At 40.8% G+C, this 27,639-nt stretch overlaps 4 protein-coding genes across 4 annotated transcripts; 1 reads left to right on the top strand and 3 right to left on the bottom strand.

The window, feature by feature from the left end:
• Positions 1-2,147: 2,147 nt before the first annotated feature.
• sox32 (SRY-box transcription factor 32) lies at positions 2,148-3,310 on the bottom strand. The gene is made up of 2 exons (XM_040127355.1): positions 3,019-3,310; positions 2,148-2,794 (listed from the first exon to the last, which is right to left on the bottom strand). The coding sequence occupies exons 1-2, from the start codon at positions 3,308-3,310 to the stop codon at positions 2,148-2,150; spliced, it is 939 nt and encodes a 312-aa protein (XP_039983289.1).
• A 6,984-nt stretch (positions 3,311-10,294) lies between these two features.
• Positions 10,295-13,219, bottom strand: mrpl15 (mitochondrial ribosomal protein L15). The gene is made up of 5 exons (XM_040127125.1): positions 13,034-13,219; positions 12,737-12,894; positions 11,773-11,938; positions 10,908-11,031; positions 10,295-10,798 (listed from the first exon to the last, which is right to left on the bottom strand). The coding sequence occupies exons 1-5, from the start codon at positions 13,136-13,138 to the stop codon at positions 10,461-10,463; spliced, it is 891 nt and encodes a 296-aa protein (XP_039983059.1). The 5' UTR covers positions 13,139-13,219; the 3' UTR covers positions 10,295-10,460.
• Positions 13,220-13,594: 375 nt separating this feature from the next.
• On the top strand, positions 13,595-18,173 carry lypla1 (lysophospholipase 1). Its single transcript, XM_040127126.1, has 9 exons — positions 13,595-14,002; positions 14,185-14,216; positions 14,648-14,713; positions 14,950-14,997; positions 15,086-15,156; positions 15,767-15,840; positions 16,849-16,950; positions 17,238-17,414; positions 17,504-18,173. Exons 1-9 carry the CDS (start codon positions 13,934-13,936, stop codon positions 17,561-17,563), a joined length of 699 nt encoding a protein of 232 aa, XP_039983060.1. The 5' UTR covers positions 13,595-13,933; the 3' UTR covers positions 17,564-18,173.
• Positions 18,174-19,220: 1,047 nt separating this feature from the next.
• LOC120789925 (regulator of G-protein signaling 20) lies at positions 19,221-25,357 on the bottom strand. The gene is made up of 5 exons (XM_040127128.1): positions 25,303-25,357; positions 24,045-24,205; positions 21,106-21,189; positions 20,754-20,988; positions 19,221-19,409 (listed from the first exon to the last, which is right to left on the bottom strand). Exons 2-5 carry the CDS (start codon positions 24,200-24,202, stop codon positions 19,221-19,223), a joined length of 666 nt encoding a protein of 221 aa, XP_039983062.1. The 5' UTR covers positions 24,203-24,205; positions 25,303-25,357.
• Between the last annotated feature and the right edge of the window lie 2,282 nt (positions 25,358-27,639).

Here is a 27,639-nt window from a genome sequence, read left to right as displayed (position 1 = left end):
GGTATAGCAGTTGTGGACATTGTCACTGATCTAGTTCCACAAAGACGGTACTGCATATTGTGTGACATTTTTTTTATTCTTTATATGACGATTAGTTAATTTTTTATTTTATTTATTTATCTTTGTAGTTAACAGTCACTATAAACTACATGCACTTCCAGACAAGTTTGTCAGAACATGAACTCACACATTCACACACTTTATAAAGTAAGTACAATATTTATATAATATGTAAAAATTAGGTACTTATTGGGTTTTAGACATTGCTCTTGTCCATAAAATGAAATTTGTAAATAAGAAATGTCTTTTATTTCTCTAAAAATCTGTGCAGATTTTGGTTGTAAATGGACTGTTTGGTAGAGGCTCATAATTTAAAAATTGTCATCGCTTGAAAAACTAATGATTGGTTTTTGATTTAAAAAATGCATAATAATAATAATAATAATAATAATAATAATAATAATCAGCACCTGACATGTTGCAGGGTCCTGGTCTTATATCTGTCCAGGACAGAGTTCAACCTTGAGGCTCTGACACAGAAAATACGGGGCAGGGAAATAAACATTTTCCTAAATGGGTAAACATTTGGCAGTCAAAGTTGAAGGAGTTTGGAGATATGTCGATTTTTGGGCATATTTTTAGAGCCTTTGTGACATGTTTTAAAATGAAACAGGAAGTTGGGAAGTTTATGCCCCTGACGCCCACCCTATTTCCCTCTCTGAGCCAAGAAAGACGTGTGGATGGAGATAAAGCAGTGTGTCGAAGGTTCAGCTTCTGCCAAAGGGTGGATAGCACAGCTCCAACACTGCTCAATGTAAAAGACATTTAAAATCATGTGCAGAAGTGCTTAAAGGGGCAGCCCACCGATTTCACACATCAAGATTAGTTTGTTTGTCGTGAGGGGTGAGCCCATGAAAACAATTGTGCAACGTTTGCTGTGGCTCCGAGGCTTTTTTTCTTCTTTGTTGAGATGAATGAACTAATGCTTTGTACCATACAATAACAATAAAGTACACATCACGTGGTCTACAGAAGAAAAAACATCAACTCTAAGCCAGGGGATAACACTTTATTTTCGGTCCTCCTATTTAGCATTTATAAGCCGTATACAAACACTTAAAAAAGGATTTCTAAGACACTGTAATCTACTTGTACACAGCTTTAAGGACATTTGAAATGTGTTTTAATGTACAGTATTTGTCAACAGTTACAGCTTATCCCATGCAGACATATCTTATATTTTTACAGTTGTGTTTTATTATATTGTCATTCATTATCTGTTTATACACCATCTTCCACAGAAGGAGTTACAATTGCTGACAAATATATTACATCTCTGCTTACAGCTGCGTTATAGTTTGTTATAGACCAGTTATTAAATGTTTGTATGCTGCTAAATAGGGGCTGTTTAGTAAAGTGTGGCCGAATTTTTAAAGAAATTGAGAAATTGAGTGAGTTTGCTTTTATGAATAAAGAATTTTAGCCAATAAAATTAAAAGATTAGAAATAAGCCTCTGCGAATTCGAAATTTTAAATTAACTTCTAGGAAGCCAACAAAAATAATATAAAATGTTCATCAATATGGACGTTCATGAAAAAACAAGAGGCTGTCTCACAAAATACCAACGATCTTGACCAACACCTGATGATCCCTGATGATGTCATCAGGGGTTCTCTCAGGTGGGGCGGCCGGACTGTACAGTTACACCCGAAAGACGTGGGGTTTTTGTGTATGGAGGGTCTGACAAAAATTTGCTATCAAGTTGCATTATGGGAAGTGTAGGATCCAGTGTTTTTGCGGCCTTGACCCACATTAGGGAGCAAAAATTATCATAGTTTTGGCCTCACCTGCATCAGTTTTGACCGTCTAAATTACCGGAGGGCCCCTTTTAACACCTACTACTGGTACAGAGAAAAGAATAGTTTTAAAAAAAAAAAAAAAAATTGTTTTAGTCTATTAATCTCGCCAGACATTAAAAGTTAAATTAGAGTTATTTAATGATACATTATAATTACATTGAAAGATAGTAAATATTTCATTTAAGGACACAACTTGTCACAAACGAAATGCACAATATACAGTTTCAGCATTCATTATCAAGTGATACACTGAAATAAATTAAATAAATACACCATTTGTAGTAGCTTTATGACAGTGAGCGTCCCTCTTTGTGGCTGATCTGCTGATGGTAGCTGCTGGGATCCACTGACTTAGGCCTGTGTTGAGGAGGACCCAGGTACTGTTCGAACTCGCTGCGGTCCAGATCGTACAGCATGTCCAGCTGAACCTGTTCCAAGTAAAACTCCAGGGAGGGCCCAGCAGGACTCAGTGAAAATCTGGACTCCCCCTGCTCCACATGAGGCCCTGCGGAGAAACCGTACTGCATGTGCCCGTGCTGACTGCCAAAATACAGCTGGTGCTCTGCAGGGTATGCAGGCGGATTTGAGAAGCCTTCTGCTGCTGCTGCCGCTGCTGTGTCTGGAAAAACTGGAGAGTTTTGGTAGCTGCTGTGCAGAGGGGTGAAGTTAGCTGGGAAGGCCGGCGTGTTCAGGAAGGTCTGCTGCTGGTTCTGGAGCAGGTAGGTGAGGTTGTAGGGCGCTGTGAGGCCGGAGCCGCAAAGTAAGGGGAGAGAAGCATCTGTGGTCTGTGGTTTGGAGCTCTTCTTCAGCTGCTTCCTCCTGCGGGGTCTGTACTTGTAGTTGGGATAATCGATGGTGTGCTGGACCCTCAGACGCTCAGCCTCCTGCATGTAGGGACGCTTCTCAGCCAAGGACATGGCCTTCCAGGTCTTTCCTGCAGGAACATAGTGGATATTTAGATATTTTTGGGGTTTGATTTAAACATTTTTTGCTCCTGAGTTCTTATTAGACTCATATGAGACATTTTCTGGGCTACAAGCATTAAACCTTAGGTTTAGTTTTAGGAGGGAACACTCTAAAATCATCCCAGGAGCATTTTAACTTTAGCAACTTCTGGTCTTGTCAGTAACATTTTCAGGCTATTAATCAAAGTCTTACCAAGTATTTTGCTCAGGTCCGTGTTCTCCAGGTCTGGGTTGAGCTGCGCCAGCCTCCTGCGCTCCTCTTTGGTCCAGATGATGAAGGCGTTCAAGGGCCTCCTGACCCTCTTCTGCGTCGAGCCAGACTTGGCTTCAGGGCTGTTGCAGCTGGAGTCCGAGTTCACGGACAGCGGGCTGGACGGGCCCGAGCTCGGGCAGCGCATGTCGGTGACCTGCTCCAGGTCTTCGCCCTCGAACATGGAGCTGCTTGCGCAAAGCTGGAAAGCTGCTGGGTCGTGGCTGAAACGCATGGCTACCTGGCGACAGGGGCGATTCCTTTGGCTTCGGCTGCAGGCCGCTGTCATCCCTCCAGGTGATGCGGAGTGACGGATATATGCCGCAGCTCCGCCAATGGGAGGCCAGGAGGAGTGGATTTAAGGTGTGAATTCCAGGTGTTTTCTCGGGTCGGTGATAGGCCCATCTGACGCCCCAGTCAACGATCGCACGAAACTTCAGGTGGGAGTCGTGAGTCTGTAATAAACCAAAATTTGGCTATAATGTAATTAAAAAAAAAAAAAAAAATCAAATAATTTCATCTCCTGATTAAGCCAATTAAGTTACAAAGTCCATGCAACCAGATTTATGCATTTAGGATGTGGTGCTGGTTAAACCCAAAGTCAGAGTAATTACATGTTTGTGTTTTCCCCTCTTTATGGTCAAACATGTATGAAAAACAAAGTATATAGCCACTTTATATTATGGCTGACTGATAAAAGTCAAAGTAGGATTTAGTCTCATGAAGATAAAACGTATGAGTTCTATCCTCTTTTAATAACCACATAGTAAAATATCTTTGTATGTCGCTGGACCTTTTTTTTTTAAATAACTCCTATTTGGGCATAAATATTGACAGTTCCTGGTGGGAGTGGGATTTGGATTTTAATTGGAAAAAGGTGTAAGACATATTTTTCCTTGATTATCTTATTAAAGCCATATCATGAAAATCAAATTACAGCTCTGCCTATGGGAGAGAAAATGGAATCTAATCAATAGGTCCTGAAAGGCAGGCAGGGTATTGATAGGTGAACATCAAAGTTTTCAGGAGGCAGGGCTGGTTACTAATTACATTGTGGCTCTCAGCCCTTATCGGCCATCCACTGTCTCTATCAAAGTGCATTTTACAGGACTGAAACAGACATGATCAAGGCGTGTTTATTGCACGATTACAGCGCACAAATATTTGACCAACACTCCACAAAAAAAAAAAAAAAAAAAAAAAAGGGGGGGGGGTGAATTCACCTTCAGGTCATCAAAAAAAGGGAAAAATTGATTCACTCGCTTTTTTGCAGTTATCAATTTTAATTAAAAGATGAGTGGGGAAAACAAAACACAAAACAAAACCAAAAAAAACAACAACAACAACAAAAAACCCCCAAATAGACCGACTGACTTCCCAGAAGGAAGCACCAGATCAGGTCTTGTCGCTAAATCAAAGGGACAAAAGTGTATTGACATCAGTCAAAACTCCAGCAGAGATGCAGACTCACAGAAACTATTGCAGGATGACCGCAGTGGCCACTTTGTTCTTCTCTCTCCGGCCAGAATTGTGTAAATCTGGCACACTTCCTCGACCAGTTCTCGACCATTTCTGTGGCGCTTAATATGAATTGTTTGATCGAATTTAATAACTAAGACGCACGGATAAACTGGGTAACAGTATGAGGTCCCTAGTGAGTACACCGTAAATCCCTGCAACTACATCACGGTAATGTTGAATGGTGCAACATTACCACTGAAAGCAGAGAATCCTAAAGGTTAACTAATGGTCTCATAATCACCCCCCTAGGAATATTATATGAATAGTGGCCATAAAAACAGCAAGGTCATTTAAAATGTTGTGTATCCACCACAAATGAACTCTCCAGAAACCCCTTAAGGCGTGTGGTGCCACTTGAACATAACAGGACGCCGTTACAGGTGCTCGCCTCCTCCGTGCGTGGTTTTCAACGAATACGCGTCTTCGGCACCGACGGCAAACGTCACACAAACAATGGGTGCCATTAGGCGGACGGCGGCGACGCTGAATCGGCAAGACGCGGACCCACCGGGCCTCGGCCGCGGCTGCACCTGCGCTGCGCCGTCCCGGCAGACGAGTCACTGGCGCAGCCTCTTTCGGTCGCTAAATGCTGCGTGAGATGGTTTTGGAGCAGAGAGAGGTGATACGCAAGAAAAGAAAAAAAAAACAAAACCCGGGCGCTTTGGTGCATCTAAGAGTACATTTTTACAACGATTTAAATACCGGAAACTTGCGGGGGGGGGACACACGCAGCCTGAGCTTCCACTTCAGAGGCTTTAAAACTGTAAGGCGATAGAAGACACCTAATCTCATTAATACAGGAAGATTCCTGTTAGGGAGCATTTTGGACTTTGTTTTGGCCCTGCGAGAAATAAGTACATCAGGGCCTAATGGAGCTTGATATCTTCATCAAAAAGCAGGATCGAGACTGTGGCAGAGTCAATAACAGAAGTGATTAAGGCCTGTTCTTTAAACTGTGCTCCGCATCTCCCTTTGACAGCGAGACTCAAACCCGCTCCTGTCAGCAGAAACTGATGAGCTGGCATGTGGCTTTAAAGGGGGGAGATAACACTAAAAGTCTCAGGAGATCAATAAAAGCCCGAGAAATGGTTGCTGTTATTTTATTTTATTTTTTGGAGGGGGGGGGGTGTATATTTGAAATTACATTCGTCTTTGTCTGTAGTTTGTTAGTATTGGGTGGGTAGGTGTGTGTGTGTGTGTGTGTGTGTGTGTGTGTGTGTGTGTGTGTGTGTGTTTTTGTTTTTGTTTTTGGGGGGGGGTATGTGTGCCTTTTTTCTAACAGGTTGTCAGAATTAGAGCCTGAATCCACATCCTCATGTGTTAAACGGGACGCACGCTCCAACGCGCTGTGAAAATCTCTAATGGATTTAATCAATTAGCTTGAAGGACGCAGCGTGAATACAATAACGTTAGTTTCGGCTGAGCTTCTCTGTGAATTGAGCCGGCTAAATATTAGACGGTGTTTTTTTAAGGAGGGGGATATTGTGGTTCTTAGCCATGTCATTAACTTACATTAACTTATTTTTGCGCCTCAATTTACCACCAGGACGTTTGTAGGAAGAAATCGTGTCATGTGCCCTTTATTCTGGCCCCACTTCATGAATCCTAATCTATGAGGTGACAGTAGGGTATCGTTGCATTGTCTCATAGCCAAACAAGCAGAGTGCTGCAGCTGAATGGGCACTGTGCTTTCTGAAAAGGGATTGTTCTCTGTAGCTTTGTGATCACAATGTGCCATTGTATTGGACAGAACTCATATATGGGACACTCCTCTCCTTCTTCACTTTGGATCATTGATGGCCGAGCTGGCACAGGTAGACCTGTGCACCAAGGACCCGCGGGACTACATCCTCATAAAGGGACAATTAAGCAGGATTTACAAAGACCCTCGTGGATTCTAGGCTGTCCTGGATGATGTCTGGGTTGAATATTGGCTGGATTTGGCGCACCTCATCCATGGTCTGACACAATATGCAAATGCAAAGGATGTCTTGCTCTTGTGGTGGATCACATTTTTAGGTGTGGCATGGAGCTTTTTGTCAATGAAATGATGCATATTCTCCTCGGGGCTGCTACACACTCGACTTGGCACTTTGGCACTTGGATGTTTGGTGCGGGATTTGGAGACTTTTCAGATGTCTGTCCCGAGATGTAATGGGAGAAAACTACAGGTGTGTAAAGCAAAGGGTCAGTGTCTTGACCTCTGACAATGAAGCACTGTATTCCAACCTGCCCCCAGTGCCATCCCACCGACTTTCCTTACAGTGGCTCATTCATAAAGAGCTGCATTGTTTCGTAGCTGGAAGGTGTGAAGGGGATATAATACTGTTGTCTCAGGTGACCATGATCTTCGCAGCGAGGGACTTTATCGCATTGTGTTGTATTGTATGGGCACAGCAGGCCGGCATCAAGATATACTCGGTCAAGACTCAGACACCATTCTATGCAGTGGCGTGTAACCCCCGGTTCCCCTTCCACCTCCACTTCTTAATCACATGTTTGAGCAGATTCAACAGTAGACTGAGGCCCACAGGGTCCTGAGCGCTGGCCTCCACACTCCCCGCTTAAACAGCGCCCTGCCCAGCCCTACGTCAGGCCAGCTGAGAGGATTACATGCCCCCTGGTGTAGACAGGCTTAATGTAGCCTCATTAGCAGAACACAATGATGCCCCCACCTCTGAGTAGAGATAACAGGCCAGGCTCAGTCAGACTTCAAACACAGCTCAGACTCAGCCCAGGTGGTGCAATGTGCAGGGTGCAGCATAGGAACAGGCGAAGCCAAAAGGGCAGAAATGCCAAACGCTATTTCCGTCTTCCACACAATGTGAGGATTTACCACTCATTTTTATATCATTATTAAATAAATATCTGTGTGTTTTGGACTGTTAGCAAGGCAAATCAAGTGATTTGAAGATGTGACCATTGGCTCTTACTTAAATAATGCTTTATAAATGAAAAGACATATGAGATAAAATGTTTGGTAAAAGTGTAAGAAAGGGCATTACTAAAATACAATTTACTGATGAATTAAAAAAAAAAACCTCATTAAAAGTTCAAAGAGCCATGAATTTGCCATCTTCCTAAAATTCTTGACACATATTAAATGTAAAAAGTCTTTAAAACTACTTGAATCCTTAGAAATGTATTACTGAATATAATTATAGCCATGTATGTATATGTATAACATGATTTATACATGATTTTTATATCTATAAATCAGTACCAGCGTGCATTATCTTGTGATATACAGCTCAGAATTTCTATTATTTCTTAACCTGTCGCTTCACTGGTTTTAGATCGTATTGCCAAACGACCACAGTTGAAAATTAGCCAGCTGGCTAGCACTGGCACATTTACCGGACTGGTGATTAATGTGCATTGTCCTCCCGAGTAAAGAAAATGAAATGAAATGCATGAACAAATCACTTCTTTGACCACTCTTTCTGTCACTTAAGTGTAATCACGTTCTAATTTTATTTCAATCGTCTGTCATGCAGACCTGTTCAGCCTGAGACTGGCTAATGAGGCAAAGCTCCACTCATGCTGAAAAACAGCACTATTCTTTGTAAATTAGGAATTGTATTCTACACTGGCTGCTGATAAGGGTCTTATCTGAGGAATTGAATAAGTCTTCCAGGTCTTTTATTGTCTAGGCATCTGAGCTTTGGATGCTAGTGGCTTATTGCCACGGCAGGCCATTTATTACGTCTATGTTTTTGGACACAAATTGTCTTCAGGTTCCCCTATAGTTTATGTGCAAATCTGACCTTGATCCCAGACCTCTGCCACACGTCTCTCCTCAGCAGACAAAGCAGAGAGAGGCCTGCATTTAGCTGTAATTAGCTCTAATTATTAACTGGAACTAGACTGAGACCTGTGAGACACCATGATATCTGTGTCTGTCTTAAACGGCTCATTCAAGGCAGCAGATAACCAAAACAATCTGGCCTGCTCAACTCCAACAGCAACGCTTGAATGTTTAATTAAATAGTGTGAACTGGTTAGACTCAGACATTAGATTATTTGGAGCAGAAACCTGAGAGAAAATGCCTGCCTAAAACAGACTTACAAATCGTTTTAGCCAAAGTGAATGACTGTTTTCTTAATTGTTACTGATACTTGATTCAATTTCTTTATTCTTTTACACAAACTTTCTGGAACCACACATTCAAAGAGTCGATGTTTGTGCCTCTCTACAAACTTTCAGCTCACTCTTTTTCTCTCTTTTGCTCGTCTGAGACCTGATACAAATTCAAAAGGATCTGCTGCTTTGAAGATAAGCTCTGTAGTTCTGCCATAAACAATGATTGTGCTGTTTCTTTCCTGTGGCGTGATTTATTTAAAGTATTATGCTGTAAGGATTTGGGCTGGTTTTCCTGGCAGGGCCGGCTGTGTATGTATCCACTTCTCGCGTAGTTTATTGGATACTTGAAATTCAGGAGAACACTCAGGGAAGCACAAGCAAAGTCATCAAAGTGGAACCTTTGACTCAGATGGTAACAAATTATTAAATTTGCAAATACTGTATTAAATCAATTTTTAAAATGCTGTGTTTTTTTATTGGATGCAAAAGCTGACTTCTTAAAATACCTTATATTTAGCTCACAGTTTGGTGCATCGCTTATGACACTTTTCTTTTTATTCCTGCATAATTGAGACCTTCCTACCAGTAACTACCATGGCATAAGGGGACTTTGTATAGAAACACAATGCTCGTGGTCTTGCACAGACACACACAAACATATGCTTCCTTTGATAAAATGTTTTTATACCAGCACAAATTCTATGGCAGCGTCCCTTAAGACAATATCTGCGCAGAATACCAAGTTATTTATAGTGAGTGTGCCATTTTGACTTCAAAAAATAAACACGAGCATAATGGAGAGTTCAACTACAGGGGGACTGTTATCCAGCCAAAACCGACGAAACTATATTCTGGTGCAGGCAGGGTGTAAATTGCCATTAGGTGTTGAGCGTGATATCGCAAAAATCTTAATGAGATTCTGTATTACAACAACCTGACTTTTATTTTGAATCTCTGCACTGGGAATATTTAAACTCGTGTGAGCATTAGGGAGCATCCTTAAGCGAAAACCACCACATTAAGAGTAAAGGTAAATCACAGTGATTTCAGTAGATATCAAAGCATAATCATTTCTTCATATCTTTTTATGTCTCCAAAGCATAACTGAGCAAAGTTGTACGTATGTGTTTGCCTCTGATTGTATTCCTGAGGGGTGGGGGGATCTTTTGAACGTCCACACCAGGATACAGCTGCCTATGACTAATTTCAAACTCCCCTTCTAGGGCCTAGGCAAACCATTTCACAAGTAACACACATCACCAGGCATCTGTTTCCTGTTTTCATTCTTTGAGTTATCTTATTTTCCTTATTTCCCCCTCACCTGTTACAGTTCACGTTCCTTCCATCATGCAGCACGGGCCGCTTACGCTTCGACACGAGGTTGTCAGATGTTAGCCACTCAAAATAAAAGGATTACTCATGTGGCATAAAACACACTGTAAATATGCTTTTATTTATATTAATTTATATTTATTATATGTATTAAATATCTATATCTATATCTATATACATCTATATAGATACATATATAAATAAATAAAAGTATAAGTATAGAACTTATAGTACCTAACTTGAATCCCTTCAATATGTTGGTGATATTGGGAAATGTAGTTTAAGATAAAGTTTAATGACAGTAGTTCATTCTTAAACACAGAATGCTGTTTTTACACATTTTTTAATATAAAATGGAAACATATTGCAGACTTTTGTACACGTTTTCAACATGCAAAACTCAGTATTTTCCTGACTTTTGTCATGAGATATTTTTTACTCCTCACACCTATGAACTGTAATATTTGAGCAGTTTCTCATCGGTGGGTTTCAGTATCTTCTTCTCCGGCATGTTAACGACCCAGCCTGGAGCGAGGCCAAAGAAGATCTGTCGAACATCCTTCCTCATGGACAGCATGTGATACAGTTCATCCTTTGAAATGTCTGGCAAAATATATCCATACTTCTGTGCCAGGGCTAGCCGGGCCTGCTGGATTTTCTCCGGATCTGACAAGTAACCACGGTTCTCAGCATCTGTGTAGTACGGGACCATATCCTGTCCTGGTAACATTCGCTTTGGAATAGGCTGCCCACGCAAGAAAAACGGGACCGGCTTGATGAGAATCCCTGCAAAAAAGAAATGATATTTTTAGGCGTTTTATTTAAAATGCATGAGATTATAATAATAATACCATAAGATGAGGTGAGGGCACCAGAATGATCTTTCTTTAATTACCGAGACTTATAGGATCATAGAAACTGGTCGTGATGACGCCTCCGTTCCTCTCAATAGCAGCTATTGCTCCTTCAGAAGCTCTCTGAACCTCAATGTTGATTTTTGCAGCAAAAATATCAGCACCCTGGAACAGAACAAACAGATGTAATGTGAACTTATGGCAGAGCAAAAAAAACAGGGGCCAGGGAAAATGTCTTGATCTGTATCTGTCAGAGGGACAACACTGTCATGTGGTGCCACCTACTGGCACAAGATGATCAGAGAGCCACGGAGTGACATGTTTCTCTGACTCCTGAGTACCTGGTTTTATTATTCAGCGTCTAAACTACACACTTAAGCCTTTTTTACATCTTGTACTGAAATAGTTCTTTAATCAAATTGTAATTAGATTAGATAACGGGAGGTTTTTTTTTGTCAGCATTACATATTTTCCTTGCAGGTATTTAAAAATTGTTTAACCTATATCTTTCTAGTAATTATGAGGCTAATGATGCACGTTAGCCTGCTGTCATTATAGAAAATCAATTTGTGTTGTAATATTCTTATCTACCGCACTCTGTAGTATTTGGGATATCCGAGTGCAGGATGTTTTCTGAGCTGCTGTTCATGGCTTGGAGAAATGAATAGTCTGCCTGGTTTTTGTAGTAAAACAGTAAACCTCCAGAAAACAAATACGGTCTCATTTTACTACAAAACATAATTATTTCCTCTGACAAGAAATTTAGCCAATGTCAATCTTCACACTAAATTGCTCTAATCATGCTTCTCCCATTGACAGCAAATGCACTTTATTAACCTTGAAGGACAGATGACAGATGTGAAAAAGTCCATGATCAACAACATGTCTTAAGTATACAGTGATTACCTCATCAACAAGCTGGACTCCATAGTCCCTCTTCAGAGGCTGGATTGTCACTCCTCTGGCGTTCACCAGCTGGGTCAGGTCTATGGGCTGGGTTGTGTCGACTCGTCCCAGATCGATCAGGTACTGCAGTCGTTTCAGAGACAGAGGCTGGTACTGAGGACGGCGACTAAAGAAGAGCACATTTTGTTAGTTGAAAACACTAACTATTGAGAGAGTACTCAAAGAAACTCAAATGACACCATGTTTTTTCTTACTCGTCCAGTTTTAAATGTGACTGATGTAGAAACTTGTTTGCAAACACTATCGTAATGTTGTCCACAACTGTAGCAATTATGCATTACTTAACTGCAACACTGTGATTCATGATGACGGCTCGCTTATTTATAGGCAGTTAACCGAAGTGATGGAAATAACAAAATATGAATTCATAAAAAAAGAACTGTTGACCTGGTATCAAAATTTATCTTTAGTTCTTCCGTCTCCCCGTTTTGTTTTGAAAAGGGGAGATTAGGGTGAAAATAACTCTTTGGCTACTGCTTGACAAACACAAGTGCATCAACATATTTAGGATTTGGTGGACTGTTGTTGCTACCAATTCCACCGTGACGGTTACCAAGAGTTAAGGCTGAAACTCACTGAAGTGGTATGTTTACAGTGCCACGCTCATCACTTCAGAACCATGAAATCTGCAATTAGGACAACAAATGTTGTATAGAGTGAGAAATTCCTGTCAGTAGACAGGAGGAAATGCCCCTGATTTCCGATGACAGGGTTCACATGAGAAAATCCTACAAACCACGACGCTTTGCATGCGTATGTGTGTTGCACTTGCACTTCTGCTAGCTTTGTAAAGACAACATGCAATCTGTGATGCATGTGGTCTGCGTAACTTGTTACAAAAGACTACATTTTACTCTAACAAACAATCACTCGTTTAAAGGTGGAGAGTGTGACTTTCTTTTACCTGTGCCCTTCATTGAAGCCGTATTTTGGAATAGCCAGATAAAACGGGGTCTGACCCCCCTCAAACCCCAGCCGAGGCCGGTTGCCTCTCTGTCGCTCTCCTTTATGTCCTCGGCCGCTTCTATTACCACCATGCTGTCCTCTGCCCCGCCGTTTGTCCTATAATTAAAGAAAACAGAGCAAGGTTTTTTTTTTTTTATTGGCCACTGGCTTACACTGGATAACAGGCTAACCGGCTATGTTAGCAAGTGCCTGCTGTTAAAGGCAACAATAACAGAGCTGTAAAATAAACGCTTACTGTTTTTTTGGCTCCTGGCTCGGGCCGCAAGTTCGCTAAAGTTATCCGCGGTAGGTTCTGCAAAACATCTAACGCTTTACCACCAGGTTTTTTAGGGAAAGACATGTTTCTCCTTCTCACATGTCAAACGTAGCCAAACCAAGGACATACACGTCACGTGACAGGGGCGAGCGGAAGTACTTCTGGTCAGCTCGGCGACGTTTCATAATAAAAACACTACAGTCAAAATGCACTAGAGAAACTGTATTTTAGGTCGGATTCCATGGATCTTTGGTGAAATGCATTAAATATTAGTATCATAAAGGTAGAAAAGCAAATCTAATTACTTATTTGATAGGTAAACAGTTGAAAATAAGAAGAGATTTTAAATTTAAAAAATAAATGTCAGGTCATGCCACATGTTTCAAACATATATTTAATATGTATTTTGTAATTTGATACTTGTACTGATATATAATCACATTGCGGTGCCGAAATGTGCTTTGCTGTCATTGTTGAGGATTTAATCGTTATTTAAGTGGCGTCATTGACATTTCAAGGAACCAATCTCTGCTATGCATTTGTGAATGACCTCTGAAGACAGCCTATCACGAAGCGGAGGAGGCGGGACTACGAGGCGTATTGATGCCATTGACGACTAGAGTGGTAGCGGTTAGTGTGATCCAGCGGCGTATTGTTTTCCGCAAAATTCAACTCCCAAAAACAAATTAACGACTGCCAGCGGCAATAGGAAGCTGGTGGACGTCGACCTCAATCTTCGGTGGACATCTGTCCTTCGGCTGTATCGTTTTTGACAGCCGGAGTTGGACTGAGATCGGCACAGATTGACAGTTGGTGGGGATATCGTTATTAGCTAGCAGTAGCTTACTTCTCCCAGCATACCAGCTGCCTCAGCGCTGTATGTGCGGCAATAACATGTCAGCGCCTCTACCTGCCATTGTGCCTGCTGCCCGGAAAGCCACTGCAGCGGTGGGTTCACATTGTCGAACTCTGAATTTACATCCAGTTTGCTCTTAGATCAAAAGCAGCTGTTACCTCCAGTGCTAACTACTTAGCAACATACAAAACAGCAGCCAGATTCTGACATGTATTCGCCCGTTCTTGCCTGTGTAAATCGGTGATTTTGTTTTTGTTTTGTTTTTTTCCTACAGGTGATATTTCTGCATGGCCTCGGTGATACTGGGTCTGTGAAAACAGCTTTTTTTTCACCATTGTTGAAAAAATTAGTAGTTTTTTAATCACTCATAGAGGCAAACATATTGTATTTGATAGTGTACTTAGGTATTACATTTATTTGTTAACTTTATTTTCTAGTCACTTTGCAGATTCAGATTAATAACAAAATATAATCAAGAAATAAATTATGACTTATTATTATAGTCTAAGATAGATAGTTAAGACTTGATTCCAGGGGGAAAATCCACAAGTTACACAGCAGCATACAATAGAGTACTTTTACTTTTGTTAGATTAAGTACATTTTGATGCATGACTTTTACTTGCAACAAAGTATTTCTAAACTGCGGTACTGCTACTTTTACTTAAGTAGAAAATCAGAGTACTTCTCCCACCACTGACTGCAGATTAAGTGGCTTAATGTTGTCCACTTTGACAGGCATGGCTGGGCAGAAGCTTTCGCAGGCATCAGGATACCGCATGTGAAATACATCTGTCCACATGCGTAAGTATTCACACTAGCCGTAACATTACACAGGGTGTCTGCAAGTCTTGGAAAAGTTTTAAAAATTCTATAAGCACCTGATTTCAATGCCTTATGTATTCTTGAATATCTTATTTTTCCAATTTAATTTGCTTTGAAAAACTTGTTGACACTCTGTTTACAGTCCCAGCAACATTCATATGTTTTGTGCAGTTAAGATAAATTGTGATGTTACTTTTTTTTTATTTTTTTAACAGTCCAACCATGCCTGTTTCTTTGAACATGAGAATGTCCATGCCTTCTTGGTAAGTATCACAGTATATGAATGTATTTTTATAGACTGTGTGGTTGTCACATACACATTGACCCTCACATTTGTTTTCTCATTTATAGGTTTGATATCTATGCGTTGAGCCCAGACGCAGATGAAGATGAGAGTGGTATTAAAAGAGCATCAGAGAACAGTACGTCTATACAATTCATTGAAACTTTGTACTCATGTTAGGAACGTGGCCAGAGGCGTCATTTTTTTCGGGTTGTTTGCCTGTCCGTGTGTCCGTCCCATTCCCGTGAACGTAATATCGCAGCAACGCCTTGAGGGAAATTCTTCAGATTTGGCACAAACGTGCACTTGGACTCAAAGAAGAACTGATTCGTTTTTGGTGGTTAAAGGCCAGAGGTCAAGGTCATTGTGACCTTACATCCATCTCTTTCTTGTGAACATGATACTTTGAGAACGACTAGAGGGAATTTCATTACATCTGGCACAAACATCCACTTGGACTCAAGGATGAACTGATTAGAATTCAAAGGCTACAGTTCAAGGTCACTGTGACCTCACAAAACATGTTTTTGGCCATAACTCAAGAATTCATACACTAATTATGATAAAATACATGTAATCCCTTTTATTAAATTCCTTCAAAGTCTTCACTAAATATATTATGTCTGGACAGACATGGATGTAAACTGCTACTAGACTGGTTGGTGAAGGCATTCAACCTTGAGCTGGTAATTCTAGTTTGATTCACTTGCATAAAATGTGTGTCTGGGGGGTCTTTGATTTCTCCACAGTTAAAGCTTTGATAGACCAAGAAGTGAGGAATGGAATACCTTCACACAGAATTATCCTGGGTGGATTTTCACAAGTAAGTGTGACATGCACGCAGATGATGCATTACATAACACTGTTTTTACTGTGATTCTCTGCTTATGTACATAATGTTTTAAATAACCAAATCCAAATTACACACACACAAGTGCACTTTTTAAGGGGCAGAATCTTGAAATGTGAATACATACATTTGAGAAACAGAACTTGCATAGTTAAGTAAATGCTATGAAGCACAGATTTACTGTTGCACTTCTACTTTGGAGTGAAGAAACTCAAATTTTGAATGGATTTCAGTGCGTTTTACTGATAAATAATTATGAGTGCGATGATTTATAAGCTTAATATTACAATAACTTGTATTAAAAAAAACTGTGTAGGCCATAACTTCAACTACTAGTAAGCAAAAAAATCTACTAGTAAGCACCGTAGGATTTGTGTCGTAGGCAGGATACCGCTCACGTTTTTGGCTCCTAAATCCGCACCTCTTTTAAGATATTTATAGTAGAGCACATGAATCAAACACAATTTAATGATTGGAATTACAAATGTTGGCAGAGATAGCATGTAAACGAAAGTTCAACATTTTTTACGGTGGGTTATATGCAGGACTGTGTCTTGCTTCTTAACTGTTAATAGAAAAAACAGCAGAGACTCCATGAGGTTGCTGTGCCTGGCCAAGAAACAGTTAAGCACATAACCCCTGAGCTATTCCTTTCAGTACTGACCACAAGGTCGCGAATCTGTTGTCAGTATCGCTTTGTGCAGATCCAGCTTTGCAGCAACACACAAAGGGGTCTACAACACTGCACTAAAGGGACCTACACTTGAGCATTTAATTGCATATGCAAGTGGAGAAATCTCAAATTAGTTTCAGATATTTAAAATTAGTAGTCAGGCTTGCTTTTTTCATGCAATAGGCACCTGACATTATCTCCATTATTTGCTGTTATGATCTTTTATGCTTATGCAACCTCTGTTAACAATAGGCTTAAGAAAGTTGTTGTGTTGTGTTGTGTTGTGTTGTGTTGGTTTTTTTTTCCAGGGTGGAGCATTGTCTCTCTACACAGCTCTGACAACTCAGCAGAAACTTGCTGGAGTGGTTGCTCTGAGCTGCTGGCTTCCTCTCCGCAACTCCTTCCCTCTGGTAGGAAACAAACAGAATGTATACTAATCTGCTCCTGTGCTTTTTAAATGATCACTCTCTTAAATGCAAATTCTTGAGGATTTGAGTAAATATTAATACCAGAAGCTTAAAGGAATAAATCTTTTATCATCTTTTAATTGCTCAAAAATACACATAAAATGCCTCCAATGTTCAGTTTATAGTAAAGTATTCCTTTTTTTGAATTAAGGTTTAGGGATATCCAATAGCCAAATTATAATCGGTCATAATCAGATTATATGAATAATCCTAATCTCTTCTATTCTCAGGCATCTGCCAACTGTGCTAACAAGGACATGTATGTCTTGCAATGCCACGGGGAAGCTGACCCCCTGGTCCCCTTTATTTTTGGCAGCCAGACAGCAGAGAAGATGAAAAATCTCATCAATCCTGCCAACATCACCTTCAAATCGTATCGGGGTCTACCTCATAGCGCATGTCCAGAGGTCGGTGAGGTTAAAGTCACATTTTGACACCTGATTTCTAGCTGCATTCTCAATTATACATATTTTTGTTTTCTTTTGTGTCTCTGCAGGAAATGGTGGATATCAAACGGTTCATAGAGAAGCACCTTCCTCCCATCAGTGCTGAATGAAGGGGGTATCTTTACAACCACACAGCACCATCGGAGTCCTCTGAGACTGACTCTGTTGTGACTCCGTGGATTTGAGGAACCGCTGACTTACTTGACAATAAAATCTCGCTGCTACTCATAGAGCCCCACAGGACAGGGGCTGCTACACGTTAGCCCGGGAGAGGCATGACTGAAACGATGCTATATCCTGACCTGGAGCCACAAATGATCCTCAGTGTTACAGTAGAGTAACATTAGTTGCTTGATTGTAAAGCTATTTGCCATTGAGACAAGCCATTACCTGCAGGAAACGTATGTATTGGAATAACTAGGGCTATACTTTATGGTTTAATACTTATTATCTTACAATAATTGGCCTGTTGTTAGATGTTTTTAATTAACGTCTATTTTTAGTAGTATGGAAATGAGTTTACTAGTTGGTTAATCAACACGATTTAACGCATTTATGGAGAGAAAGCATTTTGTAGTTTCATTTGTAGTTTCTAGCTTCTCAGATTTGAGGATTTCCTGATTTTCTGTGTTTTAAATGATTGTAAATTGAATATTTTTTGGGTTTTGGATTTGTCATCGAACCAACCAACCAACTTAAAAACATCAACTGTGGCTTTTAGTAACATGTGATGGGTATTTTTCAGTATTTTTGACATCGCAAAATAATGACTCAAAACAACATTAACATAATTCAAAGGAAATAATAGTTTTTTGCTGACCATTTTGTAGAACCTTACATTAGTTAAACAAATCTCAACATAAAGGACTTGCAAACAAAGCACATATACAGAGATCACATTAAAAGTATAATATTAAAGCCACTTAATATGCAGTCTAATCCACTTAGGAAACATGGCAAATAAATACATACATTTTACCATAAGAAAGAACATAATATTTTGTGTACGTTCACGACAGACGACAGCAAAACAATATACGATTGTGCTTTATTTAATTTGTGAGAATTCAAATAGCTGTTTCACACAAATTTCCTTTTTAAATACACAAATATATCAGTGGTCATGGTCATGTATTCAGTTTATTTTTCCCTGTTTTGTGTAAATTATACATGAGTAATATCACAGTATTGAAACACACAGACAAGATCTATTTCTGGGTATCAGCTCACTGAGATGTATAAACGTTTCGTTGAGAAGAGCTGAAAGCACCAACATATGAAGTCATTGTTGCACCATTCATGTTAGACCAAAGGTGCTAGTGTATAAGATTTTATTCCAAGGCACTTTTCTTCTTCTTAAGTTACCGTTAAATAACTACTACTTTCTACAAGAACTGGATATGTATTAAGGCTCACAATATACCTAAATACAGATGCAGTGCTCACAGATACATGCTTTCCTTCATTAAACAAGGTAGAAAAGTGCAATGTCAAGCGCTAGGGAATTTATAAAAATATAGAAATGTTTTCGAACAAGTAACTGATGCTGGACCTAGCATTTGTTCTTGTTTGCTCCAAGGATTTTGGTAAGCTAATCATGGGTAAATAAACAGCAGTTACAGCTGGATAAAGACCGGTTTTGGGTAGTGTTCATTTCTCCTGTCTGTTTTTCTCTAAATAGCAGGACTCTTAACTGGATCACAAAACTTCTTCGGGTGGGACGCATGCGCCATTTTGAAAAGCTAAGTGTGTGTTGCAGTGGAGAGTCTATGGCTCAGGGGGAGGCTCCTCCAGGCTCTTCAGCAGATCTGTGTATGCTGCTGAGTTTATGAAGCGGGGGTACGAATCTCTCTGCATCAGAGTGTAGATCTGCTGCTGAGCGTCGTCAAATGTGTGCGAGGTGGGCTCCAACATGTTGCGGTTTATCACATCTCGAACGCGAGAATCCAAACTAACCTGGAGATGAGGAGACAAAAGAGTGGTGATCAGCTAAACATAAACACGTCATATAAAGCTAAAGTGCTGAGTTAATTAATCAAATAGTTGATCGAAAGAAAATTAAAGGGTAAATGTGTAATTTCAACAACTGTAAGCAGCATATGAGGCAGAAGGACGTATATCCAACGGGGGCCCAAGCAAGATACCGTATACCTAGGAGTCTTGGCTCTTTCGTTGTGGTTAAGTGGCCACGCACTGTGGTTTAACTGACCCTTTAACTCTGAAAAGATGCATAAAAGCTTGGATTTGTTCCTGTTGTCGTATTGTATGATAGTTAAAGAAATAGTTTGACATGTTTTTGGAAATGTGCTTACTCACTTTCTTGCCCAGAATTTGATGAAAAGATTGATACCACTCTCATGTCTGTTAAGTATGAGGCTGGAGCCAATGTTATCTTAGATTAGCATAAAGACAGGAAACAGCTATCTTGGCTCTTTCCAAAATGTAAAAATATACCTACCAGCACCTCAAAAGCTCACTAATCAACATCTTATATCTTGTGTGTTTAATCCAAACACAAACAAAAAATGTGAAAATGTCAAGTTGTGGTTTTCTGGAGAGTTAGCTACAATAACTGTCTGGCTTTAGAGGTGCTAGTTAGCGGTTTACCCTGCTGCCAGTCTTTACGCTAGGCTAAGCTAATCACGTCCTGTCTCTAGCTACATTGCGCAGTAACATGATAGTGTTATCAATCTTCTCATCTCATTTTCAGCAAGACGATTTCGACAATTTACAGGTATTTTGTAGACGTCTCTTTGTGTTCTGGCTGATGGGAGTTTTTTACTTTTTGACATTATATAGACAAAAAAGAATGTGATTAATGAAGCAAATAACCTTCAGATTATTTGACCATTAAAATAATCGTTATTTGCAGCCATAAATGACTATTTTCATGTTAAATTCATCTGCTGATTATAAAAATTATTAATTGTTGAGGCTGTTGTCAGACAATACAGGAAAATGGCCATCGCAATTTCCCAAAGCCCGAGATAAGTCTTGAAAATTGCTTAGTCTGTCTGACCAATAGTCCAAATATTTAATATTCATATTCAGTGTACAATAATATAGCTCAGAAAAGTGTAGAAGAAAAGTAGAAAATCCTCACATTTAAGAACCTGAAACTATAGTCGGTTTGGCATTTTTACTTAATAAATGATCCTAACGATTAAACGATTATAATTAGATTATTCAGTTGCTTGATGAATTTTCTGTCAATTGACTAACTCTTCAAATCAGCACTATAATCATTGTAACCCTACCAACATAGTCTTCTTGAGCAAATGTTCTGCCTTAGTGGCTCACCTCTTTAGGGGAAAGGATTGAGATGAAGTCCTCGTATATTTGACGGACTTTCTCCTCCACCACAGTCTTGTTGGTCTCCTTTTTGAGTTCCTCACAGGCGAGCCAGAACATCATGTTTTCCTCACTGAACTCCGTCCGCAGGAACTGCCTGAAGCAGCTGCGACCTGCCGCACTCTTCATCACCTTTTCGAATGACACCGACCAGGAGCGGGCTTCTTCCAGAGTAGGCTTCGGGCTTAAAAAACAAACATTTATTGTTATTTAATTCTCCTAATAATGCTGCACCGTACATAATGAAACATGGAGCTCTGTTGAAATGCTCCTTGGAAAATGTACAGTGTTTATCCATTACCCTTCTTCACAGTTAGTTGTTCCCTCTGTCCTGCGTTCAAAAGTGGATCTCTGAATTGTCTCATCCTCACTCCTAACAGTCAAACTGGGAGACAAAAACACAATGAGAGCTGTTTTGCTTTGATCATGTGTCTATTTAAAGTAACTTGTCAACCAAGTTTGGTTTTCCAACCAGCATACTATAGCGGAGCATTTTAAATTACCTCTAGAGCACTTTTCTTACTAAAAATAATGCATTAAGTTGATTAGAAAGTGAAATCACACCTGAAAAACTGCAGTGTCTATATTACACTGCTAGGCCGTTTGTATGTCGACACATGATCATTACACCCTCATGTTGTTGCTGGGCCCAATGGGGTCTTGAGATCATTAAAGGGATGGTAATTGAAAAAAAAAATTGTAATATTTTTGTTACACAAAACGATGTTCCTTCTCTAATTTCTGCCTCTTCAGGCCTCTAAAAATCATCCAGATGAAATAATCTCAGAAGGGATAATCGCCGTACTTTGTTGAACTGCTCATGACATGTCCACATTAACACCATAATCTGTTATGTTGTAGTCACAAGTAGATTTAAGGTGTCATCGCATGCTGTAGCATTAAGAGTTCCCTTAATTGGGACTAAAGAGCTTAGCTCGAATCATAAAAGCAGCATGTGGACAGGGTTGTCCAACATACTTTTAGCCAGGTACCATATGTTGAGATTATTACAAAATTAAATTCAAGACATCCAAAAAGTGTGTTTCTTTTGTTACATAGCATCAATTACAGTCCTAAATCCGATCATAGTAAAACAGTTTACAGTTTAGCAGTTTGCATGTTGTTTGTTCCACATTCAAACTAACAGAGCACCTACAGTAGATTCAGGATGATCCACTGGGAATGCCCGCATACTTAGTAAAGTGTGTCAACGGTCCACCTCGTCCTGTGGGGATCACAGTGCATAATTAAAATGTTCCCAACACCTGATGTAGCCGCTGGCTGTAGACTAATTGGTTCAGGTGAGAGTCCACCGTGAGCCGTCCCGTCTGGGGATGTGGCTGTCGTAGCTGTGCGACAATCAGATGGAGCTGATGTAGATGTAGAGACGCGACCTATTAACATGGCCACGTTCTGCGCACAACAGGTTGGCTCTGCTCAGAGGAAGCTCAAGTAAATGGCGGACGACTCCAAAACAGATGAAAACCCCCGAGGCCTCCATCCCGTGAGATCCAACGTGGGTCACAGGACCACTCTGAATCTGTTTGTCTGGGATCATGGCGTGGGCTGCAGTGTTGTTGAATGGGTGCGAGGATGGAGGCAAAAAGGGAAGCTGCATCCTATATAGAATTACCAAATGACACCAGGAGGGACATCTTCATATTATAAAACGACGCAGCAAGCTGCTGTCTCACATAACATTTAGTAAGTCACACGTAAGTAATGCGTGATTTTCCCACCGGCCTTTGAAAAATGCTATTCGGGGCTTACACATCCGCTCCTCTCATTCTCAAATACCTGGCGTGCTGTTCTGCGCGCTTTAACTCCAGCGGAATTCTTCGAACATGATCAAAATGTTCCATCTACCAGCATAGTCTCCTCTCGTAAATCCAGAAGTAGATTCAGAGGTCTGCCTCGCTGCATTCACAAACTGGTTGCACTGACGAGCTGCAATACGCTTGCAGAAAATCAAACCTGGTATACATGCGTCGTAAATCGATTAAGTAAAAACAACAGCATGCTCCTTTAAAAAAAAACAAAAAAAAAAACACATTGAGCTGTACAAGCAAAGTAGTATGGCCGGAATGACAGGAAATGGGTGCATAAAAAGAAAAAAAAGGTGAATGCATTTTTATATTATATCACGGTGGAAGGAACGCGACAAGATAGATTTCACCCCAGCACAGCTGACATTATTGAGCACAATGCGTTTTATAGACTCCCATCAATCACCAAGGACAGGAAGAGATTTAGGGAGAGATTTGCTAAGTGTGTGATGAGAAATTCCCAGATATCCGTCACGTTAAAGATGTCACAACCTGCGCGTTTGTGGTTACATTTCCAAGCCAGTCATCTTCTAGGTAGGCAGAATGGTGCATTGCATACGGCTGTTATCGTTTATATTGTATTTTATAACTCATGCTACATTAAAAAGAAAAGTCTCTACGCAAGTAACACCGACTTTGCTGTTACTACCGATTGCCCAGAGTATGTGGCCTAAGGACTGCAACTGAGATTAATCAAGATGTTTTTTTTCGATTCCTAGTTTGTCTATAAAATGTCAGCAAACCCCCCCCCCCCCCAAAAAAAACTTCCCATTACAAGTTCCCAAGTTTACATCCTCAAACGTCTTGTTTCGTCAGACCAACAGTCCAAAACCCAAAGATATTTAATTTAAAGTGACATAAAACAGAGAAGAGAAGAAAATATCCACATTTGAGAAGGTGGACGATCCCAGTCTTCCCAGCTGATTTGAAATCAACTTCTTGCAGAATATTGTCCTGTTGTTTTTTTGTTTTTTTTTGACTAATTGATTAATCAAGGAATTGTTTCAGTTCCACCCTGGACCTTCATGCCTTTTGTGCTTTATTTTACACTGCCGTGGTTTGGAAACGGGGCTTACACTTTGTCAGAAACATGATACAGCAACTGCGGCATTCGTACTTCCTGGTGATGCTCTGAACGGGGTAATAATACTTGAAGTTTAGTGATGATGGCGACAAAGGAAGGATAACTGGGTATAGGTAATGGATGGATGACTGCAAATCTGCATCCCGAAATCATCGTTTCATCCTCGAATGTGTCCAGTAATCACTCAGCAAATCACCGTGTGGAGGAAGACAGATATTTACTCGCATACGCGGAATACGGTTGGTGGGCCCTTATCCCCCCCCTCCGCCTTGGACCATATCTCTCCCATCTCCAGCCCTGCATGTGTGGGAAGCAGTGGAGTGTTATTACCAGGAGCAGCTACAGCAGCAGCACCAGCAGAAGCAGCAGGCGTTTGAGGCGTTGGTGGGGGTGTTTCCCATTCTGTGGCGAACTTGGAGGACACTGGCAGCTGCTTCCTGGTGAACCTGCATCTGTCTCTTACGCATCTCCACCCGCTCTGAGCACATGGACTGCAAGGAGAAGACGGGAGACCACAGTGAGGGAGCCGCGCCGGGGAGGGGAAGGCTTTACTGGAAGATTATTACCGCATTAAACTGGAGCATCGCGCGCACACGCGCGCACGCACGCACACAGACTCACACACAGGCAAACATCACAGTCCAAGAAATCACACGAGATTAAAAATCTGGCAGGAGAAGTGCAGATCCGAGGAGGCCTGAATCTTTCTGGAGAAAAAAAAAAAGAGTTCAACTTGGTTGATAAAGCGATAAAAAAAAAAACCTTGGCCAATCTTTTCCCGAAATCCTGTGAATTAGGGAGCCGTGCCTTGCAGAATGCACGACCACTTCACGATCATGATGCGTGGGGCCAACTTCTGTGCAACGCAACCTCAAGAATCGGCATTTGTTGACCCAAGGAGACAAAAAGTGTCGTGCGTTTAGGTTCAGATATCTCTATGCAAACAGCTCGGAGGAACCAACGGCAAGCGTCCTGCCGGCTTGTTGGACCATGCTGAATGTAACAAAACCGAACTGTGATGAGCAACATCCCTCCTCCTCCTCTCTCCTCCTTTCTCTCTCTGCGATGGGATGAGCAGCGATGGTAGCGACAAGGCGTTACTCTTGGACCGCAGCAGTCGCATCCATCAGTCGCATCCTCCGGAGGATACACACGCCGATTGTCGGTTCAAGAAATGCAATTACCCTAATGCGAGCAGAATGCAGCCATTTATAGAAACATAATGGAATTATTTGATCATCAAGCTGAAAATTTACAGGGCAGTCAGATGATTTGTATTATTTCAAGGCATAAAAGCAGCAGATCTGCAAGTCTTTACACTGGTGTGATTACCGATTTTATCATTGTAATGCGGTTCTACAATATGTAGGAAATGTCCACTATGAATCCTAGTATTGCTGGTTGCTGGAATATACAGATAAAGATGCTCCAGCCTCACTGGATCCTCAAATTATCCGCCTTATTCTCCAAACGCATGCAAAAACGCGAAGTTTAATAACGATTTCAAGAGGCCTACACTGTTAGTAAAAAAATAAAATAATAAAAAAAAATAAAATAAATAATAAATCAGATATAAACGTGTACTCACTGTGTCACCATGAATGCCAGAATACAGGTGATTTTTCAGCTCGATCACATCCGTCTGCCTCGACTTGACACAAACCAGTTGGTTTTCCTCTACGCGCATGCGTTTCCGGCGAGCGTGAAAAGATTTTTCTGCGCCCGTGCAACCGCAGCCAGAACACAATGTGCGCTGCGCGGTCACAGGCAGCTCCCCCAGTACGGACGGGCTGGCAGCCGACTGCATGGCACAGATGACACCCATATTTTTGCAACTGATTATCGATCTGTTCCGGCATAAGTCGCCGCTGTTGTATGATGAATGGACTTTCTGGTATTTGCCTCATTCCTGCTGAAGCACATTATATATAAATTTAGGATATTCGTCTTCGTTTTTGTTCCTCTCAAACCCCGTGAGGAGTCATTCATAAAACTGCCTGGGAATAGAGGAATTCATTTTCAATATTACACGTTAAATTCTTCATCTCTGTGACTGTCAAGGTGTCGGTGTTTGGAAATGATGCATTCCCTCTAAACATGGGTAGATGCGCAGAAGTTCTGGATGCCGAACCTCTGAATAATTCAATCAAACATCTGGAAACGCCAATTGCCAGACCTGCAGCTTCAACTTTCCTGATACGCCCAGGAGGCCCAGTACTATCTGAGTCCACCAGAGGGCAGTGGTGATCTGTTTAAACACCCCCCACACACACACACACCCCCACCCCAAAAGGACGTGGAAACCAGTGGGGAGCGAATCAAAAGAGCAGAAGCTTGATTAAGTGTGTGCTAACAAAGACAAATTTTGTTCAGACCGAGTTCTTCTGTTTGGCCCTGAGGACTCTGTGCGTAGAGCTGAGCCAGTGTGGTAGAACCTGCTCCCATGCAGAGCTGGAGCCATTTCCCCTCTAAACTGTTCAGATGGTTCACTTTAAATAAGAGCTGGAGATGAGAAAAATCCAAAATATAAATCTAAACTTGTGAAGCAGAACTTTGCTTTTTCTACCCCCCCCCAAAGCTGTATATATAGTAGTCAAAACTACAATAGAAAAATACTACTGCTAAAATCTAATCATGTCATATATGAGAATATACTGTATATCAGTAACAAACCCTTTTTCTGCAGAACTGGTACTTTTATTTTTGACTTCAACTATCAGGATCAGCCATAAATAACTCGTCAAACGTAATTTGTGTGTATTTGTAACATATAAAACTCTTCCTCAGGTCATATAACCCCGAAATTCCCCTAAAGAATACCAGGGGACATGATCTCAGTGTTTTCAGTGGTAACAGTGCCGTTCTGCTTGGGCCCCTCTACATGCAGAGCAAACTACTGTAAATCTGGACACCAATTAAATGGGTCAAAAGTATTTTAGATGCTGTTTTTTTCGTATGCAGTAGGCAGCTGGCCTTTCATGAATGCGCCCTTACATATTCTACTGCTGGAAATTCTGACCAAAACAGAACTTTTATATCTCACTGCAGCACAGTCACATATACATTGTGCTATCTCCCAAACACACACAGTGGTGAAAAACTAATCAAACTGAATACATTTTCCTATTGCTGATCTCCAATGTCAGTGCACAGCACAAATTGTGGCATGAAATTATCCACTTCAGCTGAAGCTGCAAATTTGACTTTGGAGATATGCTAAGTGGTGATTGCAGCAGAGGAGGAATATCCATCCCCTTCCACTAGGCATGTGTGAAATGGCTATAAAACTAATTCGATATACAGAAGTGTCTCTGCCCAAGCCTCCTAATAAATCATACATCTTGTAGCTGTAGTAATCTTTGAGAGGAACTGCCTTTATAATGGACCCTGCTCTCCGGTGATACTGTGATCGATAGCTGAAACATATAAGCACATTTGTGAATCTTTCAGTCTTTTCACATGGGTGTAAGCAATTATAAACTGTCAGCAAATCTACCTCTGCTATAGGTCTATAGTTACTAAATTCAATACAGTATCAGGTTCAGAGCTTGCAGCCTTGTACAAAAAAAAAAAAAAACGTTCCGGCCTTCCAAAGCCCATTCAGTAAATCACCCAGCCAGTTGTCTCCTGAGGCAATTCCCAGCAGAGTGGAACGCACAAAATGTACAGTTTCATTCACTCTGGTTATTATAGTTCCCACTTTCCCAGTCTGGGCCTTGATTCTTTACCAGTCATAATTCCCACTATGGCAGTGTGTAAAAATCTTTTAATGGGTGGAGGCTCAAAAGTAATTGTTTTTCACTCATTTTTGTTCCCTAATTTAAAGTAGAGCCGCACACTGCGAGGCTTTCTCTTGAGTTTATCTCAGAGCCACAGAGGTTTCCCAGGTTTGATTAAATGCCTTTCATACAAAGCTCCACAGCCT

This window comes from Xiphias gladius, chromosome 5 (assembly GCF_016859285.1).
Source record: "Xiphias gladius isolate SHS-SW01 ecotype Sanya breed wild chromosome 5, ASM1685928v1, whole genome shotgun sequence".
NCBI lineage: Eukaryota > Metazoa > Chordata > Actinopteri > Istiophoriformes > Xiphiidae > Xiphias > Xiphias gladius.
Note: the sequence above shows the minus strand (reverse complement) of the source record. Positions and strands in the feature narration are given on the sequence as shown.